This window comes from Letharia columbiana (assembly GCF_014066305.1).
Source record: "Letharia columbiana isolate WasteWater2 chromosome Unknown Sc0000043_s0, whole genome shotgun sequence".
NCBI classification, from domain to species: Eukaryota; Fungi; Ascomycota; class Lecanoromycetes; order Lecanorales; family Parmeliaceae; genus Letharia; species Letharia columbiana.
The window spans coordinates 335,282-357,097 of record NW_023501087.1 but is presented as its reverse complement, the minus strand read 5'-3'; the positions used below and the strand labels follow the sequence as shown (position 1 = coordinate 357,097).

General features: G+C 51.2%; 8 protein-coding genes across 8 annotated transcripts; 1 reads left to right on the top strand and 7 right to left on the bottom strand.

Moving 5' to 3' along the window:
• Window positions 1-1,211: 1,211 nt before the first annotated feature.
• HO173_009874 (uncharacterized protein) lies at window positions 1,212-2,827 on the bottom strand (the record flags this gene model as incomplete). Its single annotated transcript, XM_037311762.1, has 6 exons — window positions 1,212-1,480; window positions 1,540-1,680; window positions 1,757-1,907; window positions 2,055-2,104; window positions 2,241-2,387; window positions 2,488-2,827. 6 exons carry the CDS (start codon window positions 2,825-2,827, stop codon window positions 1,212-1,214), a joined length of 1,098 nt encoding a protein of 365 aa, XP_037161468.1.
• Window positions 2,828-3,423: 596 nt separating this feature from the next.
• On the bottom strand, window positions 3,424-3,738 carry HO173_009873 (uncharacterized protein; the record flags this gene model as incomplete). The annotated part of the gene is made up of 1 exon (XM_037311761.1): window positions 3,424-3,738. One exon carries the CDS (start codon window positions 3,736-3,738, stop codon window positions 3,424-3,426), a length of 315 nt encoding a protein of 104 aa, XP_037161467.1.
• Window positions 3,739-3,860: 122 nt separating this feature from the next.
• On the bottom strand, window positions 3,861-6,355 carry HO173_009872 (uncharacterized protein; the record flags this gene model as incomplete). The annotated part of the gene is made up of 2 exons (XM_037311760.1): window positions 3,861-6,184; window positions 6,238-6,355. 2 exons carry the CDS (start codon window positions 6,353-6,355, stop codon window positions 3,861-3,863), a joined length of 2,442 nt encoding a protein of 813 aa, XP_037161466.1.
• Window positions 6,356-7,144: 789 nt separating this feature from the next.
• HO173_009871 (uncharacterized protein) lies at window positions 7,145-9,182 on the bottom strand (the record flags this gene model as incomplete). The annotated part of the gene is made up of 2 exons (XM_037311759.1): window positions 7,145-9,018; window positions 9,071-9,182. 2 exons carry the CDS (start codon window positions 9,180-9,182, stop codon window positions 7,145-7,147), a joined length of 1,986 nt encoding a protein of 661 aa, XP_037161465.1.
• Window positions 9,183-12,082: 2,900 nt separating this feature from the next.
• Window positions 12,083-14,456, top strand: HO173_009870 (uncharacterized protein; the record flags this gene model as incomplete). Its single annotated transcript, XM_037311758.1, has 3 exons — window positions 12,083-12,085; window positions 12,140-12,322; window positions 12,372-14,456. The coding sequence occupies 3 exons, from the start codon at window positions 12,083-12,085 to the stop codon at window positions 14,454-14,456; spliced, it is 2,271 nt and encodes a 756-aa protein (XP_037161464.1).
• A 1,986-nt stretch (window positions 14,457-16,442) lies between these two features.
• Window positions 16,443-17,755, bottom strand: HO173_009869 (uncharacterized protein; the record flags this gene model as incomplete). The annotated part of the gene is made up of 2 exons (XM_037311757.1): window positions 16,443-16,649; window positions 16,700-17,755. 2 exons carry the CDS (start codon window positions 17,753-17,755, stop codon window positions 16,443-16,445), a joined length of 1,263 nt encoding a protein of 420 aa, XP_037161463.1.
• Window positions 17,756-18,442: 687 nt separating this feature from the next.
• On the bottom strand, window positions 18,443-19,392 carry HO173_009868 (uncharacterized protein; the record flags this gene model as incomplete). Its single annotated transcript, XM_037311756.1, has 3 exons — window positions 18,443-18,989; window positions 19,071-19,180; window positions 19,252-19,392. 3 exons carry the CDS (start codon window positions 19,390-19,392, stop codon window positions 18,443-18,445), a joined length of 798 nt encoding a protein of 265 aa, XP_037161462.1.
• A 695-nt stretch (window positions 19,393-20,087) lies between these two features.
• HO173_009867 (uncharacterized protein) lies at window positions 20,088-21,207 on the bottom strand (the record flags this gene model as incomplete). Its single annotated transcript, XM_037311755.1, has 3 exons — window positions 20,088-20,507; window positions 20,589-20,850; window positions 20,906-21,207. The coding sequence occupies 3 exons, from the start codon at window positions 21,205-21,207 to the stop codon at window positions 20,088-20,090; spliced, it is 984 nt and encodes a 327-aa protein (XP_037161461.1).
• Between the last annotated feature and the right edge of the window lie 609 nt (window positions 21,208-21,816).

Here is a 21,816-nt window from a genome sequence, read left to right as displayed (position 1 = left end):
CCCTTCCTCCCCCCCACCACCATCCCTGCCCCCCTCGCTCCGTTAAAAGCGGCGATCGAAAAGCGGGCCACCCCATCCATTTCCATCCCCTTGGTACCGACCGCCCTTTTTTTTCCCCACCACCACCTTACCTTACCTTCCCTTACGTAGCTGTAGCCGCCCACGCTAATACACCACAGGGGCGCTACCTTACATTGCGCAACACGCTAACGGGAGGCCGTCGGGGGGGGCCAGTCAGGATCGTCGAACGGGGATCGTTTTTTTTTGGGAAGCGCCGTGGGTTGGGTGGTTTTCAATGATAGAATGGGTATGGGATGGGTAGGGTAGGATGGGATGGGATGGGATGGGATAGGATGGGATAGGATAGGATAGGATACCGGTGCTCTCTTTTCTACCGTTGCACTCTCTCTCTCTCTCTCTCTTACTGCATGTGCAGGGATTTACCTTTTCTGCTGTGGTGTGGTGTGGTGTGGTGTGGTGTAATGTAGTGTGGTGTAATGTAGTGTAGGGAGTACCTACCGAAATCCCGGCGGGGTTCAAGGATCCCAGGCTGCACGAGGAGGGATCGCGGCCGCATGTGTCCCTACCTCGATGTAGCAGGCGGTTAGAAGGACGGTGGGGCCAATCAGCTCCGGGGGTTGGGGGCCGGGTGCTTTGATTGAACGATCTACTATCGATGGGGTTTTTGGGGTCCGAAGAGATGGACGGAATGGACGTGTTTGCTTTGCTTTGCTTTGCTTCCACGAGGGGGGGGATTTGTTGGGTATCTTTTGCGGTTTTGAGGCGCTGGTGGGCTACTTGGTCGTTGGGGTCGGGGAGGCATTGTTTGGAGGGATGGAGGGGGGAGGGGGAGAGGCGCGGGTTTGCTTTCTGGGGTGGAGGGGAAGTCGTCGTGAGCTTGGGGAGAGGGGAGGGGAGGGGAGGGGGGGGTGTGTGTGTGAGGGAAGGCAGGAAAGGAAAGACAGAAAGAAGGAAGGAAGGATGGGAGCGACTACGGGGATGAAAGTTGGAAAAACAAGGAATGTGTTGCAATGGAGTGGGCAGGCAAGCTTCTTGTGGCCCAATCATCGTTCCGTACCCCATCAGCCTGCTCTGGTCATTTCCGGGCCAGCAATCACAAGGCCACCTAGGAGTTACGGTGCACAAGTCTGCAACGCCGCGTTGCTCACGGCTCAGAGTCCCCTTCAAAATGCTTGATACTGCCTGATGGTTCAAGCACTAGCCATCACCGAACCGTTCGTCCAAGGGTCACCGGGCAGAGTCACCGAAGAGGCATTGTCGGGCATCACTCCCGTCAAGTTCAACAGCTCGAAAGGGATGGCCCGGTTGAACCCGGTCGAACCGGCCTGCGAAGACACCGTGTCGAAATATTGCAGTGCAACACCAGCATCTGCCAGTGAGATCGTCGACGCATTTCCAACCTTTTCACCGGGGTCGTGCTTCTTGCCCGACAGCTCCAAACGGATGTTTCCGCGACGACCTTTCAATCACTCGTCAGCACCTTTGAGAAAACATCTGGGCTCTCATGTGTAAACATACCAAGGCCTCTTGCCTTACCGCCCTTGCCTTTCTGTCTCGTGCACATACTAGTGATGGCGGTCACCGCTTCCCAAAGTTCGTACCAGGTCATAACAGTCGCTGGACCCTCAATGTCGATGCTTGCTTGACATTTCCTATCGACTATCCACAAAGAAAGGGAATAGAATATCAGTCGTGCTGTTTCTTGACCTGAGGTAGACAAGCTATGCTTTCTTACATCCTTCTAGCACAAGGGGCAATTCCTCTTCAACGCTCGGGTCTCCAGAGTATCCGAATACGCGAGCCTGCTTGGTAGCTCTCATGTTCACGACTATAGCCACACATGAATTCCACGCAGGTCCGGGAGTCGAAGTCGTGTCGCATTTGACCTGCACATTTCGGAGTCAGTATGACTTCCTCAAGGCAGAAAACTCGTCGCAAAACAAGAGTGGATACGTTATGAGTATCTGCTCCCGAGATATGTCTTAGGACTCAACTATGGTATCGGTTGTAGGGAAAAGGCTCCGTAAACTCACATTCGGTGGTTTGTACTCAGCGATTGCAACATTGACTTTGTTGTCGCCGCCTAAAGTGTATAGGTTTTGACATGTTAGAGGAATACACTCAACATCCAGATACTCCATGCTCGTACTCCATCGGGCTTCGAAGTAGTATAGACTTTGGGTTACAAGTCCCATGGTGCCTGACCTTTGATCACTCACCTATGTTGAAGGCCATACCTCCCATCCCTCTTTCAATAACGCATGTTTGAAGCGTTATCAAGGCGGCTTGGCCGATTTCAGTCGCAGACGCCTTCCCAGATATGGCGCCTGCGCTCAGGAATGGCTGAACGAAGCACAACCCGTCGTCTGTTGTTCATGCGTCAGTGTGAGATGAAGAATATTTGCAGGCCAAGTAGCGGGGCGTTGTATCCAAGAAGTAGAAAGAAGTAGACTATGGGGGTCTTACTGCTGAGCGTTCTCAAGGGGAGCGGACCGTCATTCGGCACCCCGCTGTCACGCTCGGCAAAAGTGTATGTGGTCTCATCCCTCTTCATGAAATTGAATACGTTGCGACAACTGCTTACTTTCAGATTCTTCCCGTATCTCGTTGCGTCGCATGCAATTTTCAGCAATTTGTCAGATGAGGAGTTGTTGCTTGATGGTACTAAGATGTTTGCAGGCGACAGCAAGTCAGAGGATGGTATTGGCCCTGCGGCCAGACTGCCAACGCTTTCGGAACGTCGCGACAGACTCGCAGCAAGGACAGTGTCTGAGTATAGGGCCCATAGTATGAGGCAGAAGAACATGGTCCTTGAATGAGACAGATTGCTACCTCTAGCATGTCAGGATGGCCAACTTCCGCTCATAAAAAGAGAGCCAGTTCAGTCACGAGTCGCGAAGGTCTGAAGTCTTCTTTGCGCCTATGATTGCCAAACACCCTACAAGCGTCATGATGTTTTGCGACGTGCGAGATATATCCTCACTTATGCGCGCCTACCTCAGGTCTCTCGTCGAGCGGCTTTACCTTTGTTTAGCAATTATTCCCCTTAATTCTCCACCCCCTTGCCACATTTCTCGCCCTTCATTGGCTGTATCGTGTGAGCAGCGTATGCACAAACCCAGCATCTCTCGAGGGACAAACATGCTGGCTCATGCCTTAAAGATATAAGCTAAACAAAAAGATGCGATTGCGACTCCAAAATCGTCCTATCCACCCCTATTGCAACAAATCTTGCATGGAAGGTCTAGCCAGGCTTACCCTTCAACTGCACCATCAATTGGAGACTCTCAGCGTAGATTACTATGGTCGTCCAGCGAATCTGATAGACAAAATTAAGGCATGCGACGGCATTAGTAGGGAAGGAAAAAATTCCGCTTCGGATGGTAGTCCCGACGACAATATCTATCCGTATATTGACGGACGCCGCGGACCCGCGGCGGCACATATCGGTTGTACGTTGGGCAGCCCAGATGTGCTCAGCAGAGAGCAAGTCTGACGAGTACTCCGTGCGATGTAGGGACTATTGTTGTTGTAGGCGCCGCCAATGGAAACACGATGCGCCTGATTGAACAGGCCAGAAAGCAGATTGCTTATCTCTTGTTGGAGTTGGAGCGTTAGAAGGAGCCATGAACAACGCTGCTTGTCACCGAGGCCGCTTGAACGATTCTCGTGGTCAACATCGCTGATCTCGTGAACGGAGCGACATATCACAGTCATCTTGTCTCATGATGAAGCATTTCAGGAACTCCATCACATGGCTTCATCTTCGGATGAGCCGATCATGGCACATATCATTCTCGTGTATGTGATGGACGATTGAGTCAGCCAAATGAAGACAATCATCCCGTCGGCCAAACCCTGTCGCCGAGCCTGATCCTAGCCACCTGTCCTCTCTGTGTTACAGTCAGCGCAGTATGCACCCCAAAGAAAACCTTTCCATCCTTTCTCCTCGTCTTGGCCAGCGTAACAAACGGTTCTTCATTCTTCTCCGCACTATGCTGATCTACGCATACCATCTGGCATCTGCGACAGCCTCCCAACACGTCAAGGGTGACATCGTAACCAATGCGTAGGGAGCGCCAATTATCCTCGACGTACGGTTTCTCAGAGCCAGGGCTAGAGGCAGGATCTTCAGCAACGATGATGTTAGCACGGAAGACCGAGGCATGAGCAGCTTTGCCGTCTTTGATTTTGATTTGTTCGTTGAGCCGATTGAGGCTGGAGTGGGATATGGTGAGAATAGGGCTCTCGTTCGACAGTAAGATCGGTCTCTGTGTGATTTTGGGCGGCTGAGAGGAAGATCTGTCTTTGCTTGGAGCGTTCAGGTGCGCTTTCGAGTGTCTTGTCGAGAGGCCTGCCACGGCAGCTGGAAATCTTGCTAGAGTACAAGGTGCTCCGATCAGAGTGGTGAAGAAGTCGGCGATCTGTTTCGACGCATAGGTGTATGCGAGGACGTTCTCGCCGCAGACTTGCGAAGTAGGCATTGAATGTCTATCATCACAAGTTTGAAAAACGCCAGGATCGTCAGAGAGAGGCACTGAAATCTCGTTAGGCGTAGCGGAAGCTACTGGTCCACGAATGCGCACACGTAGGAGTCCCTTCTCTAGATCGAGACTTGGTCTGAGTAATGCCATCTTAGGGAACTTCTTCTGGCTCAACGCTGTTCGAGTGCCTGGATGGACCAAACACCATTCCCTGTCCCAAGCCAACCCTTCTGCCCTGACGTCCCACAGAACGCCCGGTGGTATTGCCCAGCCTCCGCAACTCTTGATGGGATAGATGGTAAGAGTTTCAACGTATAACTCACGGCCGCGAATTGGAGTCGCCTCGGTTCGCCGTGGCACTTCTGTATGATCGACAAAGAACTCTTCGACGAATCCGATGAAAGTCTTCACGTCCTGCATGTTGCTCATAGCACCAAGACTAACTCTGAGCACCCCCGTCGGCTTTCCACCGATGGCATCGGTCTCATTTCCGCAGCGATGGCCGGCAGAGAAGTTGCGCTTCATCTCCCAAGGTGCCAGATCTAGGGCAGAAGCGATTCCTCCAGGATTACAGAGACCTCCGCTTCTTAGCTGAATATTGCGAATATTTGCAAGCTTCTCTACCTCCGTGTTGCTTATCCATTCGCTTTGCTTGTTACGAAGGTTGAAAGCTATGATAGGCCCTTGAGTTCTGCTGTCTCTGTAGGACGATGAAGAGTCTCGGTATATCTGGCAGACCTTGGAGCCGTTGTGGTGGCGTAGAGCATCGAGTTCGTTGCACAGTTGCTCGGCCAGTAATCCAGCGTGCAACGCAACACGCTCTGGAGAGCCGAATAGCCGTTCATAAACGTTCAAAGCGCTGTCTAGAGCAATAATGCTGTGTACTGGCAGAGTACCATCCTCCAGTTGCTCATGCAGATAGCCATGCTTCTGTATATGCCAATTCTCTTTCCCGCATAATACCATTTCCACCGTACCACCGCCGAAGTAGCTTCGTTGTTGCAGCACTGAGGCAGATTCGTTGCGCACGATCAGCGCTCCCAGATCTGGAAAGCCGAAGATCTTGTAGAAGCTCAGAACCGTAAAGTCAGGCGCCGTAGAAGCATTACTGAGGTCAAGAGGAGACGTAGAGACCATAGCAGCGGCGTCGAGAAGGCTGTACACATACGTTCCACGCTTGGATGATCGGAGCCGGCTCGTCCAGGATAGAGGCAAACGTCTTCCGTTCATATTTGACTGAGCAGGGTATGCAAATAGGCCCAGGCTGTTCTCTCCGGGCAGTGCATTGGTACCCTCATCGAGCCATTCCTCAACCTCGTTATCAGACTCGAAGCAGCGGTGTGTACCTTTCGCTGCCTCTCGAACCCCAACCAAGCTCGTATGAGCATCCTTATGATACCCATACCAGAAGCCATGCTCTTGTTCTCGAAAACTCTCCATTACCAACTTGATCCCCGCTGTAGCATTTGCAACAAAGACGAGGTCGTAATCGTCTGGGTTTGCGTTGAAGAACCGTAGCACCTGTAGGCGTACGTCTTCTGTACGACGAGTTGATAGCTGAGACGATGATGATTCAGAGTGGGGGTTTCCAAGTAGGCTTGACACCATGTCTTCAGAGAATTCATCTATAAGAGATTTGGGGTATAGAGTTGTGCCTGCGTGGTCGAGGTAGGTCGCTCCTGCAGCAGACGTGAGTCTCTCGGCCCCCGTGTCTGTACCTTTGTGAGCCTACCTTGAAGCATTGGAAATTCTTTCTCTCTGATAGCATCGATTTCGCTGTTGTAGTCTGCCATAGCTCTTGGGCTTAGTTCTTCGCCCTCGGGCTTCTTGCTTGGCTTCATGGTGGCCATCGCGGCTTGTCTCGCACTTCGAAGGAGGACGGCAGCCGGTGTTCGTGCATCTGTACAAACGACCACTCGCAGGCTGTCTCTGACTCACTGTAGTAGCTAAAGTGGGGAAGTGCCGTCAAAATTGCTATAAAGTGGAAGTCGGAGAAGCCCGATACATGGAGCTTTGATAGTGGAATGCCAAGAGCCTCGTGATACTGAGCTTTTCCAGAGTAATGTCGAGCCTTTCTGATTAAGCTCTGCGTATATACTTTGAAATATTGGCAATACACGTAAATTGGGAATTGTGATAAGCTTCTGAATGTCTTTGGGCCTTAGGGGCTCTCTATAGAATATTCAAAGCATCCACACCCACATACTGACCTGTTTACAAGAATTGGCCGACCACAGGTTCCCGCATTGCGGAGAACCGAGACAATTTGCCATGCTTAGATCATCGATCCATAGCAGGAAAGGCCTATACCTAAGAGGGAGTCAAACTCAACCTCCGGGGTTGCCTAGAATCCCCAATCGCACTATCCGGCCAAGTCCATCAGCGCCTTGCATGCATGACCATAGCCACCAAGCTTCGACATGAATAAAATAGGGGGTATCGTTTCGAAAATGACCAGCGACCCTCTCAATGGAGTCCTTCCTGCACCCTTGATCCCAACCAGCCCATGCATTGTCTCCTCGATCAACACTCCTTGCCCTCGCTCTTGCAGAAACTATCAAAAGACAGACCAGGATGCGCAGTTCATTATTGGGAAATATGACTCCCTGCCGATAGATTCAACCTTCAAGGCTCCTCTATCATATTAACAGGTAGTCCCAGCCCTTCTGCTGCATCACGTCCCGCCAGTGGACGTCCTGTCTTTCTCCCGCATCATCCGCTTGGCGCCATACTTCCTGAAGCAGGCGCACCATTCGGCCGAAGCTCCCAAACTCTGCATGCTCACCGAGGCTTGCGATCCGATCCGCAAAGGCAAAGCGAAATGGTGAATTAGGAGTGCTCATGGATCCACCGATCAAGAGTGGCCAAACGAGCGAGCGATCGAACCCATCGGGTCCAGCGGGGATGAACTCAAGTACTCCTGTTAACCTAGCCACGAGACCTTGCATGGATTCACTGTGTCTTGAAGACTCAGGTATTAAAGAACAGGCGTAGATGCGCGCGGCGAGTAGGTACATTGCGGTCATGTTCTTTGAGAGTTGCCTCGGACGAATGGCACCAGTTTGTGTGGAGGCATGCTCAAACTCTGCGCGTCCTAATTCTGAATGTTCTATGGTATCCAGATATTTTCCAAGCGAGGCGACGAGCGAGCAGATTTGGAAGTGATCAAGTTGGCCGGTGATTTTGAGCGAGTCGAGACAGGCAATCTCCGAGATGATGTACATAACCTTGTCCTCGCAGCCCATAAGCTCGGATAATCCGGAGGTAAGGTTTCCCTCATTCCTCCCACGGTATGTGGCTGCAAATTGAGGGCATCCTCCTAGCATAGTCGCGCCTAGAATGTCGATCCATGAGGTGAGTGTCATATTGAATGGCGGACGCGGGGTTTCATCGTCGACCGGTTCAAAATCGTGCTGCAAATGGAGCCTTTTCACACAGTCAGAAGCCGCCTGGAAATGCTGGTGCCATGGTATATCCGCTAAATCATCCCCTGGTCTACCAACAGTACATTGGAAAAATATCATGCCCAAACTTGCTTCCAGGATCTGCTCATGGTCAGTGTCAGTGTTACGTTTGCATGCCTCGCATATTTCGAAAATAGATGCGCCGCGATGCTTCATGATATCGAGTTCAAGTTGCTCGCTTTGCACTCGCTGGACGGACTTGAGATGGCTTGCAGAAATGCTCAAAGCGCAATGCAGGTAGGCCTTGTTCGACTCAAGAGCACGCAAGATGATCTCTGATCTTGCTGAGCCATGCTGATTGACCTCATGGACCGGGAAAATGAGCCTCAGAACGTTTTCGATAAAGTGGTCCAGCAATGGCCTGTCGCAATCCTCGACATCGATCCGCACTGACTGCGAAATTTGCGGCGTGTCATACCCGAAGTCAAAATCCAACGCCTCCTCAGCTCCAAAAATGTTTTCATTCCCGTAAATTTCATCGTGTACCCAGGCATGCTCTTCCGGAAAAGGTGTCATACCGGCTGTGACTGGGGGTGGATGATATGTGCTGAAGCTCGACGTTGAGGAGTCTTTCCGAGTGGGAACGTCGTTGACGTACATTTGGCTCTCGGTCTTGATGTCAACCTCATACGGTGGTGCGAGGAAACCCTGGTAGTGTGAATTCGCATCGTAAGGAGGGGAAAGGACATTGTTGTACATGTCGAATTGATCGTGGATTGGCTGTTGGCTGAAGTCGTATCCGGGGGAGTAGGGAGAGTCGACGGATGGGGCGCGTGTATGTGGATTTCCTGAATAGGACGCTGATGTTGGCAGGGAGTATGATAATCCTGGAGGAGTGTCCGCACCCATGGAGCCATGTGTCGCTTTCTCCGACACCTTGGTCCGCTTGATGACGGACTTGATGTGCTCCTTCTGCTTCTTCCGCAGAGTATTGTCATTCCACCATAACGGTCGTTTGTATTCGCACTGGAGGCCTAAGTTCCTACAAGCTTTGCAACAATTTTGGCCTTCGTCGCACTTCTTCCTTCGCAGGCGGCATGTGTAGCATCCTAAGTCCGGGGTTAGTCGGTTGACGGAAGGACAGAAGTTGTAGGTACATACCTGAGCGCGATCTTCTATGCATCTTGCTGGCTGCAGCGCTCTTGGCCGGCGATTGCTTAGGCGCAACCATCTGCGCAGACTTGGCAGTCTGCCCTGCTGCTCTTGGTGACATGGGCAAGCTTCTCGTCAGGAGGTATTGTGTCGTGAGCTGTCAAGATATTATGGATATGGGTGCAGATGCGAAATCAAGGCGACAAGTGGGAAGGCGCAGAGCAAGACCGGTATGCTATTGTTATGAGTAGTATTAAAGGGTAGGAGCCTGACCAGCTGGCTCCAAGATATGATGATGACGGGGTGGGAGAACAATAGTTCCACGGTCTGCTGCAGGAGTCCTTGAAGTGAAGACTCGGACTTGATATGGAGTTATATGTAGACATAATTAGAGTAGGGAAAAGGCTTTCCAACTTTCTAGGGTAGGAAGCCACTGTTCTAAAAATGAATATGTGCTTCTGGATGAGGCCCCGCGATACCCAGCCAGAATACCGGCCAGATAGTGAGGCTAGCACGATGGAAAGCCTGCCCAACGATTGGTATGATGGAATGAAATTGACACAAACGCTAACAAGCTTGGAGCTTCCACAGGAAAAGAGGGGTAATTTGCTATTTTTGCCTCTTACGAAGCGCCCAAAGCTCATAGGATCCTGGTCGTCAATCATCATAAAGCTCCATTCATGGTTAGGATCATGCAGTCATACATATCGACCCCTAGCTTCACAATCGGCAGCGGGGCGGGTCGAAGAAGCTTTCGAAATTATCGAATCGCTGCAAGCCTCGTCAAGCTGTTCTAAAGCTACTGCATGTGATTCCGAAGTCGTCACATCTGTTCCGTTGCTTCCCCGTATGCGGCCCATAGGGAGGCAAGGGAGGAATTTGCTTTTCTTGTCGAGCAGCCTGCAGAGCAATATTTGCTCGATGCAAGTTTTCACTAGTCTTTTGGTTGTGGAAAGCAGAAAAGACACCGCAAAAATCGGTGAAATTAAAGAGAACGCGGACGCCATGTTCCACGTCCCAACCTCCAGACTCGCAAATGATTGCGAGATCACGAGATTGAGCGTCGGCCAACCATGCACATGCACCATACGGGCGACGCTATTCGATTTGGAGGTGAAGCACCGCAATTCCTTTCCTTCTTGGCAGCATGACAGGCCAGCAGACGTTGAAACTTTTAGCGCTGGCCCTAAGAAACGTGCCGCTCCAGCGCCAAAATGGAAGCTTGAAAAAGAAAAAAAACGTTGGTGCGGGGGAGCGAGCTTCGTGATAGGCTCAAGCTAGCAGTAAATTAGGCTGACTTGATGCTTCCATCGCTCGGGAAAAGATATGAAAACGGTCGTATTTGCTAAGAATAACTCATACCTACCAGCTACGATGAGTGATAAGTAGCAAGATCTGCAAAAGAAATTAATCCTTCCTGAGATCATTTTGCTTCATTTCCGACGCTAGCGAAAAACGTCCTATGCTGACAACGGCCGCCGTTGGTGGTGGGTCAATTGGCTAGCGTTGAAAAGAATGTCGGCGAATCTTGAATGAGTATCAGCTACCAATGTTACATACTATCATGTGGCTTTTCGCAAAGTTCCGAGGACTTTGAGCAATTGTCGGTGTACTTGGATGCTACTTGTGGAAGAGCCCTGTGGCGATTCGTAGCGACCATGGCTCGTGATATCTAATCAATCGCAAGCCACCTGTAAGAACATCGAAGGACGTTGTGGTTTTATGATGAAGCTCAGGTGACTTGGACCCCCGCAAGGCAAGATTGTGGGAGACCCCTGTGAATCTCCGCTCCACTCAAAGAGGAAGCCGCATACCGAGCATTTCTACTCGTCTTGACAATGTGAATCAGTGGCATCGATACTCCCTATGAGTGGCGGTGAAGACTTCTGATCGACTGAGCACGAAGTAGTAGGTATGAGGATCCCGAACTGATCGCCCGCATGATTTTCTGGTCATGTGAGTAGGGAAGATTGGAAGGGTGGGCAGATATTGGAGCTGACCGTGGATAGGGAATCCAATAAGAATCTTGGTAGGGATGGAGGATCCGAATACGGAGGATGATGTGCGTGATTCATATCGTGCCCAGAAGATGGAGCATGCACGCCATCGATATCACCATCCTGCAAATGCGGGGACAACAATGGCCAATGCGCGTTGTCCCTTGCGCCAATGTTTCTTGGGCATCTCCACTCCTGGTTCCCTCCATTTTTTCTACTGCCGAGACATATAGTCCTGAGTGAAGCCAATTAATGGCACCGAAATGACGACTTCGTGGTTTGACTCTGCAAAGCAGAGCAGAGGCAGAAGAATGGTACCCTTTCCCTTTCCCTTTCCCTTTCCCTTTCCCGTTGCGAGCCGAGCCTGTACTGTGTACTGTGTACTGTGTAGTGGGAGTACTGTGCAGGCTTGTACATAAGCGTAAAGTCTGGTCGTTATTGGCTCGAATGCGGTAGATGCAGCCTTAGTTAAGTAGTAGGGATTTCCTTTCTTCCTGGCGGTTACATAGGGACTTTGTTGGATTTGGTGATGTGGCTAGCAGTAGATGACCATTCATTGGTGGGATACATGTGGCTCGAAATTTAAGCTTTGAGCTTCCTGCACCTCTCTGTTCCTCTTCACACCTCTGAGTGCTCAAGGGTGCAGTCGGCGCACAAGATAGCAACGAATAATACCGCCTTATGGTGTTGATCCGACGTGATGGCTTGAAGATGTAGCCCGCTAGTAGAATGTGAGAAGAATTGTGAAACGGAAACCCTTCTCAGAGTACTCCAGCATACAGAGAGGGGAGCTTCCCTATAACCATGTCCAAGCGCCCAATCCCAAAGGACTTTCCTTTTTTTCCTTTCCTCTTTTTCGCTATGCTCTCACTATCGCTGTCGTGCTAGAGTGGTCTGCGAGGGAATGATTGATTCATCCCATGTTCATTACATACATACATACGAACATACACACATTCTCCAATAGTACTGCTTTCTCCAGGAATCGCCCTTCCAAAACTGGTATCAATTGAGTATTTGCGCGATGGTAAGTCATTGACAACAATTGATCCGCTCAATGAGCAGTCTCTGAATATATTAGGCGTTCATGCCAATGGCGCAACCGAGGGGGATTGAAATGTTCCAAAAAGGCAATGTGCAGTCGGTATTCGTCCAGCCATCGGCACCTAGGCCAGTCTCTCAAGCTACGGAGATGTATGATACCGAATTCGAAGAGGATCTGAGTGATTTCGAGGAATACTCGGGCCGCAGAAGCGAGGAATCGGTGGGTACCCAAGACCATCTCAGCCGCTGCATGTCTAACACATTCGTAGTTTGGCAACCGAAGCAACACAACGGTGTCGACTTTTGAAGAGATCCAAACCCCAGCTTTGAATGATTTTGGAGGATTCAATTTCCAATTACAGCTACAGCAAGAAAAACAAGGGCCGACAAAGCCTGTTGAAGGACCTATTGGACCACACCTATTCCGCATTTCGCAAGACTCAACCAGAACACAGGAACATGACATCTATCTTGACTGGTCTCCTGTATTGCCGCAAGACCTCAGCGCTGGTCCCAAACCAATACTGACGACAGAACGGCAACAGAAAGTCGAGAAGGCTCCTCACAGCAGTGTGCCCCTGCAAGCATGGACACCCCAACAGGTTGGATGTTGGATGACCGCTGCTGGGCTTGAATCGTCACTAGTGCAGAAGTTCCGCATGCATGATATCTCCGGCGCGATACTGAAAGATCTTCAGTTCGGGGATCTCAAAGAGCTTGGAATCGTGTCCTTTGGTCAACGCCATCAACTGTGGGATGCTATACGGAATCTCAGGGGTGGTCTAAGCGTCCCATCAACTCCAGCAGATGACCCATGTTACTCATCCACATCACCCAATACATCGGCAGCACCACAACAGCCCATTCGACAGCGTCGTGCAGATGACTGCTCCAACCCTTCAAGCCCAGACGACGACAAAGCCAAGTCACCAACGGTAGGACGAAGGCGAGCTCGAAGGGCAGTACGACCTGACGATGTCATTTCTCCTGGAGAATCCGCGTCGATCGTGGCCATTGAGCAACTCCTCCCTGAGCCGCATCATTGTTCGAAGGGGGAGAATTGTTCAAAATATAAGAAATACCAGCGCAAGATGGCAAGGTTTGCGAAAGAGTTCCCCATGGAATTGGAGCAGTACCAGGATGCCAATGCTGCTCCCAGCGAAGTCAGCATGCGGCCAATGTCTGAGGCAGTACCTTCTGTCGTTGCATCGTCGGACCTCCTAGGACCAGGTCGCTTGCCTGCACTTCGCCTCGATGAGGATCTCCTCCGCGTTGTCCAAACCCGCGATCCTCAAGAGAATGTCAGGCAGTTCCTCAGCTTCCAGCACCTGGACGAGCCTCCCGAGGAATCCTCAACATCTCCGTATGAAATGTTTCCTCCGCTTTCGCCACCAGGACCCACACAAGCACCTCATAGCAACCTGAGCCTGCTTCCCAAGCTGACGATTCCAACAATCCAGCCACAGGATGCCCTTTCTGCTAATCGCACTGCTGTCCCATTACGACAAAATTACACCCCAGTCACAGCTTTGTATACGAAGAACGAAAACAATGGCTCTAACATCTTCAGACTTGGCAGTCCGGCTTCCGCAATGGACGTTCCCGTCACAGCGATCCCTCTAGGTCCGATTGAGCGCGACGCTTCTCAGTCCGTACCACCAAGCATGCGACTTGGCGGGGACCCCATCTACCGCTCGAACTCTCGAGCGGACCATCGTCAACAGTTTCGCCAGCAATTTTCACCAGTCGATCGCCGTCAGGCGTTGTCGCCCATTCCCCGCGCACAGACTGCCAATCCTATTGAGCGATCGAGTTCCCATCGTCATCAGCCAAGGTTTGCCATGGCCCCTTTGCGAGAAACGTTTCTTTCTCCCATCGATGGCCAAGACGAATTGACCCCTACAGCCAACGACGTCAACTATGCCGGCTGGATGAAGAAGCGCAAGACGAAAATGCTCCGTCATGAATGGCACGAGAACCACTTCCGTCTCAATGGCACTCGTCTCGCTATGCACCGAGATGAGAAAGTTAACGATGCTCTTGAGTACATCGACGTCGACGAATATGCTGTCGCTTGTTCTTCGCTTGCATCAAACAAGCTCAACGCTGCTTTTAAGTCCCTGAAGCTTAGCAGTAAAAAGAAAGACGGCGATGATCATTCAGCATTTAGCTTCCAACTCGTGCCCGCAGCCGAGAAGAAGGGCATTCTTGGCGCAGCGACTGGAAAGACGCACCACTTCGCCGTCAAGTCTCGCGACGAGCGCATCGACTGGATGCGTGAGCTTATGCTCGCTAAAGCAAGACAGCAGAAGGCTGATGGGTGCGAGATCAACGTCAATGGCAGTATGATCTAGCCACCCCTCACCCTGGACTTTACACTCCTTCGTTTAAGCTTTAAGGGCGGATCATTTAACATTTCCTGTCATATATTTCTTAGGTCGGGGTGGAATTGTGCATAGCGAGTCACTTACTGGGAGGCAGCATTTTCCCCTGGGAGGCATAGCGTGAACCTAAAGGTCGATATGATAATGTTTCCGATTGTCAACGTCTACCATTGAATGAGCGCTCCGGATACGCCCCTCACGACACCCTCTCAACATACTTCATAGCTAGGTAGTTAGATGCAATGAAACAACATCTTACCACCTCTACGAAGGTTGCGAAGGTGACTGCATCATCAAAGGGAAAGCAAAGATCTGTAGGACGGCAAGAAGATACTTAGCTAGCTCGGCTCCTTTGTTTGTTGGCCAGACCATAGAACTAGCGTGTCTGCTGTCCAGATCGATAGGCACTACCTCCGCTGCAACGGTGGCACATCACATGTGTTTTAAACCTTTCCTTCGATCAGGTCTGGCCTGATGGTTGGTGTCGGCGGTGGGGCTTCGAGCGCGAAAAATGGCCTTGAAAGGCGACCCTATCAACGAACCGGACGACGGATCTGGAGGCGTGATCTGATACGACTTCGGGAAAGCGATTCATGAAGGTCGATCCGGGCGAACAGGACCGTCGAACGACCTGCTCATTGCGGTACACCACCCGTAGGCTTGACAACAGATCATTGAGACCTCCTGGTTATTCTAAGCCGTGGTCGATCCTCAATGGATGAGAGATATCCGTATCATACACGTCTGATTTCTGTATAACGAATGTAGAGGTCATGGGAATAGCGGAAAGGTATTACACGCCATGCTGTATTACTTTCATACCCGTAGAGATCACGCCAAAACATCCACAGTTTCTAGTGATTACCGTGTGACTAAGGGCCTATTGCTGTCTCTGTTCATCTAGTACTCGTGCTGGACCCCTTGAGGTTTACGTGTCTACTTTTGTCTTTACCGCTGGAGAGCAAAGAAACTGCCTTCGGTTCCCATCCTGGACTTGAAGGGTCTTTGACAAACGGGGTCGACAGCGAGCAGAGATCACGGTAAGCAGCTGGTGAAAGAGCGAGCGGCCGGCACGCCTCTGCATTGTCGGATAGTCGCTCTCGGCGTTACCTGGATACAGAGCGTAAGACGTTTAAGGCATGGAAGTGCACCATGTCCGTTCTTCTCGTAGAAGCTGGAACATCTAGATCAACACAAGTTATCAGGACTGGAATCATCGGGAACGTTGGCGATCGAGGTTGTGGGCTGCCTTGGACTGAGATCGATTGTAATAGCGAGATCCGTATTAAGAAACGGTCATTGCCCGACACAAGCGTAAAGATGAGCAGGGTATGACGATAACCTGGATGTTTCTGAGCTGGGAAATCTAGAAAGGAAATCCCAGGTAATTGGATGCGGCAAGAAGAGGATTGTATATGCTGAAGGCCGCACAAGGCCATCCACTGGGATCTCTGGCTTGCAAACCTGGTTCCTTTCCACTCTCTCCCAAGGATAACCGATCGCCGGACTCCAGCGATTCGGTTCATATCAGTTGGTATATGCTGAAGCAGACGAAGCGTTACCGGAATCATCAAAACTTTCCATGTGCTTCCAGGCCGAGTGACGACCAAATTCCTGACGGTCCTTCACGAGTACTTCATGCTCGACCACCTTTGACCCAACTCTAAGATCGATGACTTTTACTCCCCAACGATACCTTGTACGTGAAACACAAGAAGTCAATCTCACTATAATATGTATACATTGGCAGTCGCCAAAATCATTCCGGGAGCACTAGGAGGTCTTGTAATACTCAGGTATCAAGTCATACCTGCAGACGGTGTCATTCATCATGATCTGCTATCACCAAGGATAGTGCAGCAAAGCGCCAGACCCCTCCTTAACCCAAGGCTGAATGCTGCCGTAACGCTAAAAGGCAGTATCATACAATTAATACATTTACTGAGCATCTACAAGTCAGTGATTTGGCTCATCTGGAGGCTTTGGCTCAGGAGCTCCATCTCTCACTGGCCATCGCGGCTGGTCGAGAGGACTGGGTTCTACCTTCGATGGTGGGAGTTCTGGTGGTGGATTTGCGAGTGGCGACCTTTCATGATCGGGTGAAGGCAGCTCCTTGTCATGGATAATGGCACCTCCTTTGACATCGTGGCTATCGGGTAGATCCTGCGTCCAGTCAGTCAAGCATTCTGAACGTCACTAAGCAGAGATTCTACCTCTGCTTCATCTTCTGCACTGCTCAAACCACGCTCAAGCGCCAATCTCTGAGCTGCTTGCCGTCTCTGCTCCACCTCAGCCTCCTCCTGCAGTCGGACACGCTCCTCTTCGTGCTTCAGATCACTTATCGACAGTACATCTTCTTCTGCCGTCTCTATCAGATGGCGATTTCTGCCACTGGAAGTCGACGTTCCCCTCCTTTCCTTTCTCACACTCCTCGTGTCCTTCGACGACCCCGTCTTCGTCGAGGCCCTGGACCCAGACGGTCTCTTCCCCCTTGCCCTTCCACTACTGTGATCATCAGACGTAGTCCCCGTAGTCCGCCGCTCCAACACCATCGCAAACTCGTCATCCAACGGCACGGCATCATCCTCATCATCGCTCGGGAACAGATCACCCCTCGAACTTAACGAGTTGGTCGTACTCCTACTCCCCACCGTCCCACTCCTACTCCTCGTATGGCCTCTCCCTTCCCGCTCTTCCCCCTCCTCAATCAACGGCTCCGCTTCCACACCCCTCCTCCCAATATTCTCCTGCAGATTCGCAACATTAGGTTTGTATCGAACCCCCCTCCCCCCAATCTTCCACGGCAATCTCTCCAAGAACCCAAACATACTACTCTTGGGCAACATCTTAACATCATCCTCCCCCTCCCCACCTTTCCTCCTGCCAACCCCGCGACTCCCATAACTCATCCCCCCATGCTTCCCCGGCTGTGCCGTATCATCCCCATTCAGCAACCGATCCAGCTCATCGTTCCCCCACTCACTCTCATCCTGCTCCCAATCGTCATAGAAATCAAACGCGAGGTTCTCCCTCCCGCGCCCCCGTCGGCTGTGCTGAGATTGGCGCTGGCGCTTCTGGCGGAGGTCGTCGCGGACCGCGAAGCAGGGCTGGCAGGACGCTTCGAGGCAGGTGCTCAGAGAGGCGAGGCAGGGGGAGATGTAGTGTTCGGAGAAAGTGAAGAGGGAGGCTTGGGTCGTAAGGTTGGCGGACTCGATGTTCTGGGAGATGTGGTTGAGGGTTTGGCGGATGCGGGGGTCGGAGGGGCGCATTATCTTGGGCTCGGAGGGCTGTGACTAGTTCATTCATGTGAAGGAAGGATTCAGGCGATCAGATCGCAGGGATTGCTTGACATTGTTCGGTATGTTGAAGGGTTGCTTTCTTCGTTGCGATGGTCAGGCTGTTCAGCTGATGCTTCGATGGCCAAACCGGAGCGGAATCGGCAGGTTTGCCGGGTGATCGTCAGCCCTATCAAAATGGGTCGCAGTCTGAACCTTCACATGTTGGACGTTGTATCAGCGCATCGACCCGGAAATATCTGTTATTCATGACTAGAATCATTCAAAGAAGAGCATTAGATTATGGAAGACTTCATGGCTGACGATGCTCTGTTCGATCTTTTGAGGATTCGCATCACCTCGACTGCCACCTGTTCTGGCAGCTTGCCTGCGTACTGGGAGCATTGATGAGCATTCCACTATCAGCAATGATTGTTGCGCAGACGAATGCCGATAGATTTTGATGCCTGAATGTGTTGCTACCATGATTTGCACAATGCAGTCAAAGTGTACATTCTAATGGTCAAGTGGACTGATTTCCACTGACGATCAAAACCATGGCAATCGTTCTTCTCTGATTTACAATTTTTTGACGTGTCCGAAATATCCTCGCTCGTTTTTCACAACTGGATCTCATCTGTTGCAATTTTCATTATATACACAAATTGAAAAGAGACCTATTCACAGACCAAAGAGTACAGATAGAATGAATATTAATGCTTTTAGTGTTTCCGTTCGACTTCTAGAAGAACTTGCGGTGCCAGTCTTCTGGGGACCCACAATTGCACCGCTCGAAGACGCTTCCGAATTCGTTGCCGAAGATTCTGTGCTTGTCAGAACGGCGCTTGAGCTAGAAAGACCAGCAACCGATGTTGTCGTTCCAGTGGCAGTCGGACTTGTTGCACTCGAGTCCGCAGTGCTCGTAGCGTCCGCTGAACCATCCATTGAGCCGCGAAACGAAGGGGAAAGCAGGTCAGAAGTAATCGCAGGTATTGATGCGGACACAGCTGCCATGTCCACCATGGATGAAGTCGTTGCTGAAATCGTTGCTAGATTGACGGAGCCTGCCGTAATTTCCACCAGATAGGTGGGGAACGCGTCTGGCGACTCCGATGGGTAGAAAGAGGTGCTGGTGCCAGCAAAGCTGTAGCCTGGAGATGTCGACGTGACGAGACAAGTCGCGGTCGGTATCGATGGTGTAAACTCACACTTCCACACGGTTGTGATTCTAATTTTGTTGTCATCAGCGACTAAATCAGTACTTGAACCTTTAGATTTTGAGTACGTTCGCAGGAAGAGGCTAACGTACGGCTGATCTGCTTCTGTGAAGATGGCGGTCGAAGGACCTTGGATCACTGTGACTGGCCCGCAGGATTTATCAGTGGCGCAGTCGAACACGAAGGTGGTTGCCGATGCATCCTATCCGAGAACATGTCGGGTTAGCCAGATTTGGCCGTATACAGCGTGACGCACAAAGCAGAACTGCTCACATTGCCAACGACAGATGCCGAAAAAGAGTTCAAAGGGTACTCCACAGGGACGAACAGCGAGGTTGTAGATTGGCCTGTGGTCCGAATCGCAGCGTAAAGAAGCAGGCTGATAAGGTGGAGCAAAGACAGGGAAGACTGCATCTTTCTAGGGTCGACGAGATTTTTCTATCTTTCTTCTTTCTTTCTTTCTTTCTTTCTTTCTTTCTTTTTGTATTAGGGAAATAGTGGAAGAAATCCTTTAACTTTAACGTCTCTTTTCCAAGATTTGAGTTCGAGTTGGCCCTAACTTCGTATTCGAGGCCTGTCTTTAGAAGATAGGGGCACGCCAGGACTTTCGAAAAGCATAAGGCTAAACCTTTACTGCGGAAGATTATCCACGTGTGCAATTTGCACTCTTTTTCTCATCCTCAGCCAGCACCTTGATTTTTCTGATCTTACTTTGATTGGACTGCTTAGAGAACTGACATAGAGTAGCAGAGAGAATTTGATACGCTGACCCTTTCTACAAAAGCCGAAATGGACGGGAACATCAAAATCGTGTGCGAACTCGATGGTCTAGACAAAGAAGTGCCCGAAGTGGACAATAATAATCGAAGATGGAGATTCAAGGGATTGATATCTACCCATCAGCATTCGGCGAATCAAAGGCCGAAATCGAAGGGAGCAACGTAAGTGCAGTAATGGAAAGAGATGCTCTTCACGCGGCTCATGGAGCTGAGAATTAGTTGATATTTGGTACAGGAAAAAGGTCCCAGAATCTATTAATCTCCGGCCCTTGCCAGCAGGACCAGAACGGATCAAAACCCAAGCCTAATAGTACAAACACATGAAAAGACCTAGAACAGATTCCCCCGGCTCGCAATACCATCGACTGGGAACGCGTTCGCATCAGCTCCAGCATTCGCCTCCCTCGGCATAACCGCATCAACCTCGGGCGACCACAGCATCGTACAACTGCAATTAACCGGCCTATACCCCTCCGGATGCTCAATCGTATGCTCCGGCATTGGTGGCGTTTTCCGCTCTTCGACCCTCTCCCTAATAGCAACCTGCATAGCAGACGATGCATCCGGGAGCTCCGGCGTCTTCGGCCCTTCCACCCACTCCCTCGTGGCGAGATGCGCCGCGGTGGCAACATGAACGGGCGGCGGCGGCGCGCATCCGCGAGGTGTCGAGCTTGCAGATCTCCAAACGTGATACTGCCGGTCGTCGGGGACGCACCGGCCGCGGCTTGCAGTCGGGGTGTCGAGCTGGCGCTGACGCACGAGGTCAGTTCTTCAAGCCTGACGAGCAGCCCCATGGCTTTTGCCTCGAGACCCGAGACCTGGTTCTCCAACGCCGTGACGCGCTCCAGCGTGGCTTCCGAACCGGCCTCCGCGGCCGCGGGGGCTCGGACCCGCGTGTCGGATTTCCCCGTCACGGCTGAGGCGGGATCGAGACTTGGGGCTGCTCCCCCGCGCACGCTCCTCGTCCCGGACATGGGGATTGCCGGGAAAGGGTGTCGTTCCGGAAGCGAGCGCGCCGGTGACGAGTGTACCAGACATCATCGTATCAGCCGTACTCGCAGCCTCGCCGCCCGGAGCGTATATGTTCCCCATTCTATCAATCGGTTAGCGACAAGCTTTCATCCGTTCTTCGGGCGGGGGACACTTACATCTTCCTCCGCTTCCTCCTCTCCGGCACCGATGAAGCCTCCTGCCCCGGTAAATGGCAAAACTCCCTCTTCTTATCCTTACTCGTACAGTACGCGCATTTGCTAAAGGTCCCCTCCCAACGATAACAATCTTGCTCGAGTTCCACACAAGCAGTGCAAGGGTGGTCGCTGATATCGCCTTGGTCGACGATATGGCGTGCGCGGACGACGGGCTTCGTTTCTGAACGAGCGTATTTCGGATAATCCTCGTGGGTTTTGATGGGTTCCATGCGCACATTGAAGGTCGTTTGCATTTGCTGCATGGTGGGCATTCTTTTTTCGTGGGCCTGGTCAGGAAAGTATGATATTGAAGGTTTAGTGATGTGTGCTGTGGAGACGGTGGAATGCGCACAAGGTTGGCGAAAAAATAGGAGCGCGTGGCACTTTTTCATCTTCTGGGAACAAAGACAATACAACGACATTCCTCTTGAGGCCAACCCGGTGAAGTAGAGACAAGGGATGGACAATGTGAGCATCGAAGATAAAGGACTTGGCTTTGTGCTCTCGTGATGTGTCGATTTTCATTCAAGGATTCAAGGAAACCAAGTACAGGCACGTGCTTTCCGCGCCACGAGGCGGCCACATTGAAAAACAATCGTACTCGTAGGCTTTGTTACAAAGACGACAAAGTATCTTAGGAAAAGCTGACTTGTTCCAGGCTGAATATAGATCATACTCGAAGTAACAACAAGGAGAAGAAACGTAGTATGCGGTAACGTCGAACGACAACGCTTTGGCGTAACAAGCAGGCTTTCAGTGAATACATCCTTATTCAGAGACATCAATCCCACACGCGTCATTGGGCAAGCTTCAATCCAATCGTAGTAATGGTGTGAAGTGGTGTGTGTATTTCGGCAAGCACCAATGCAATG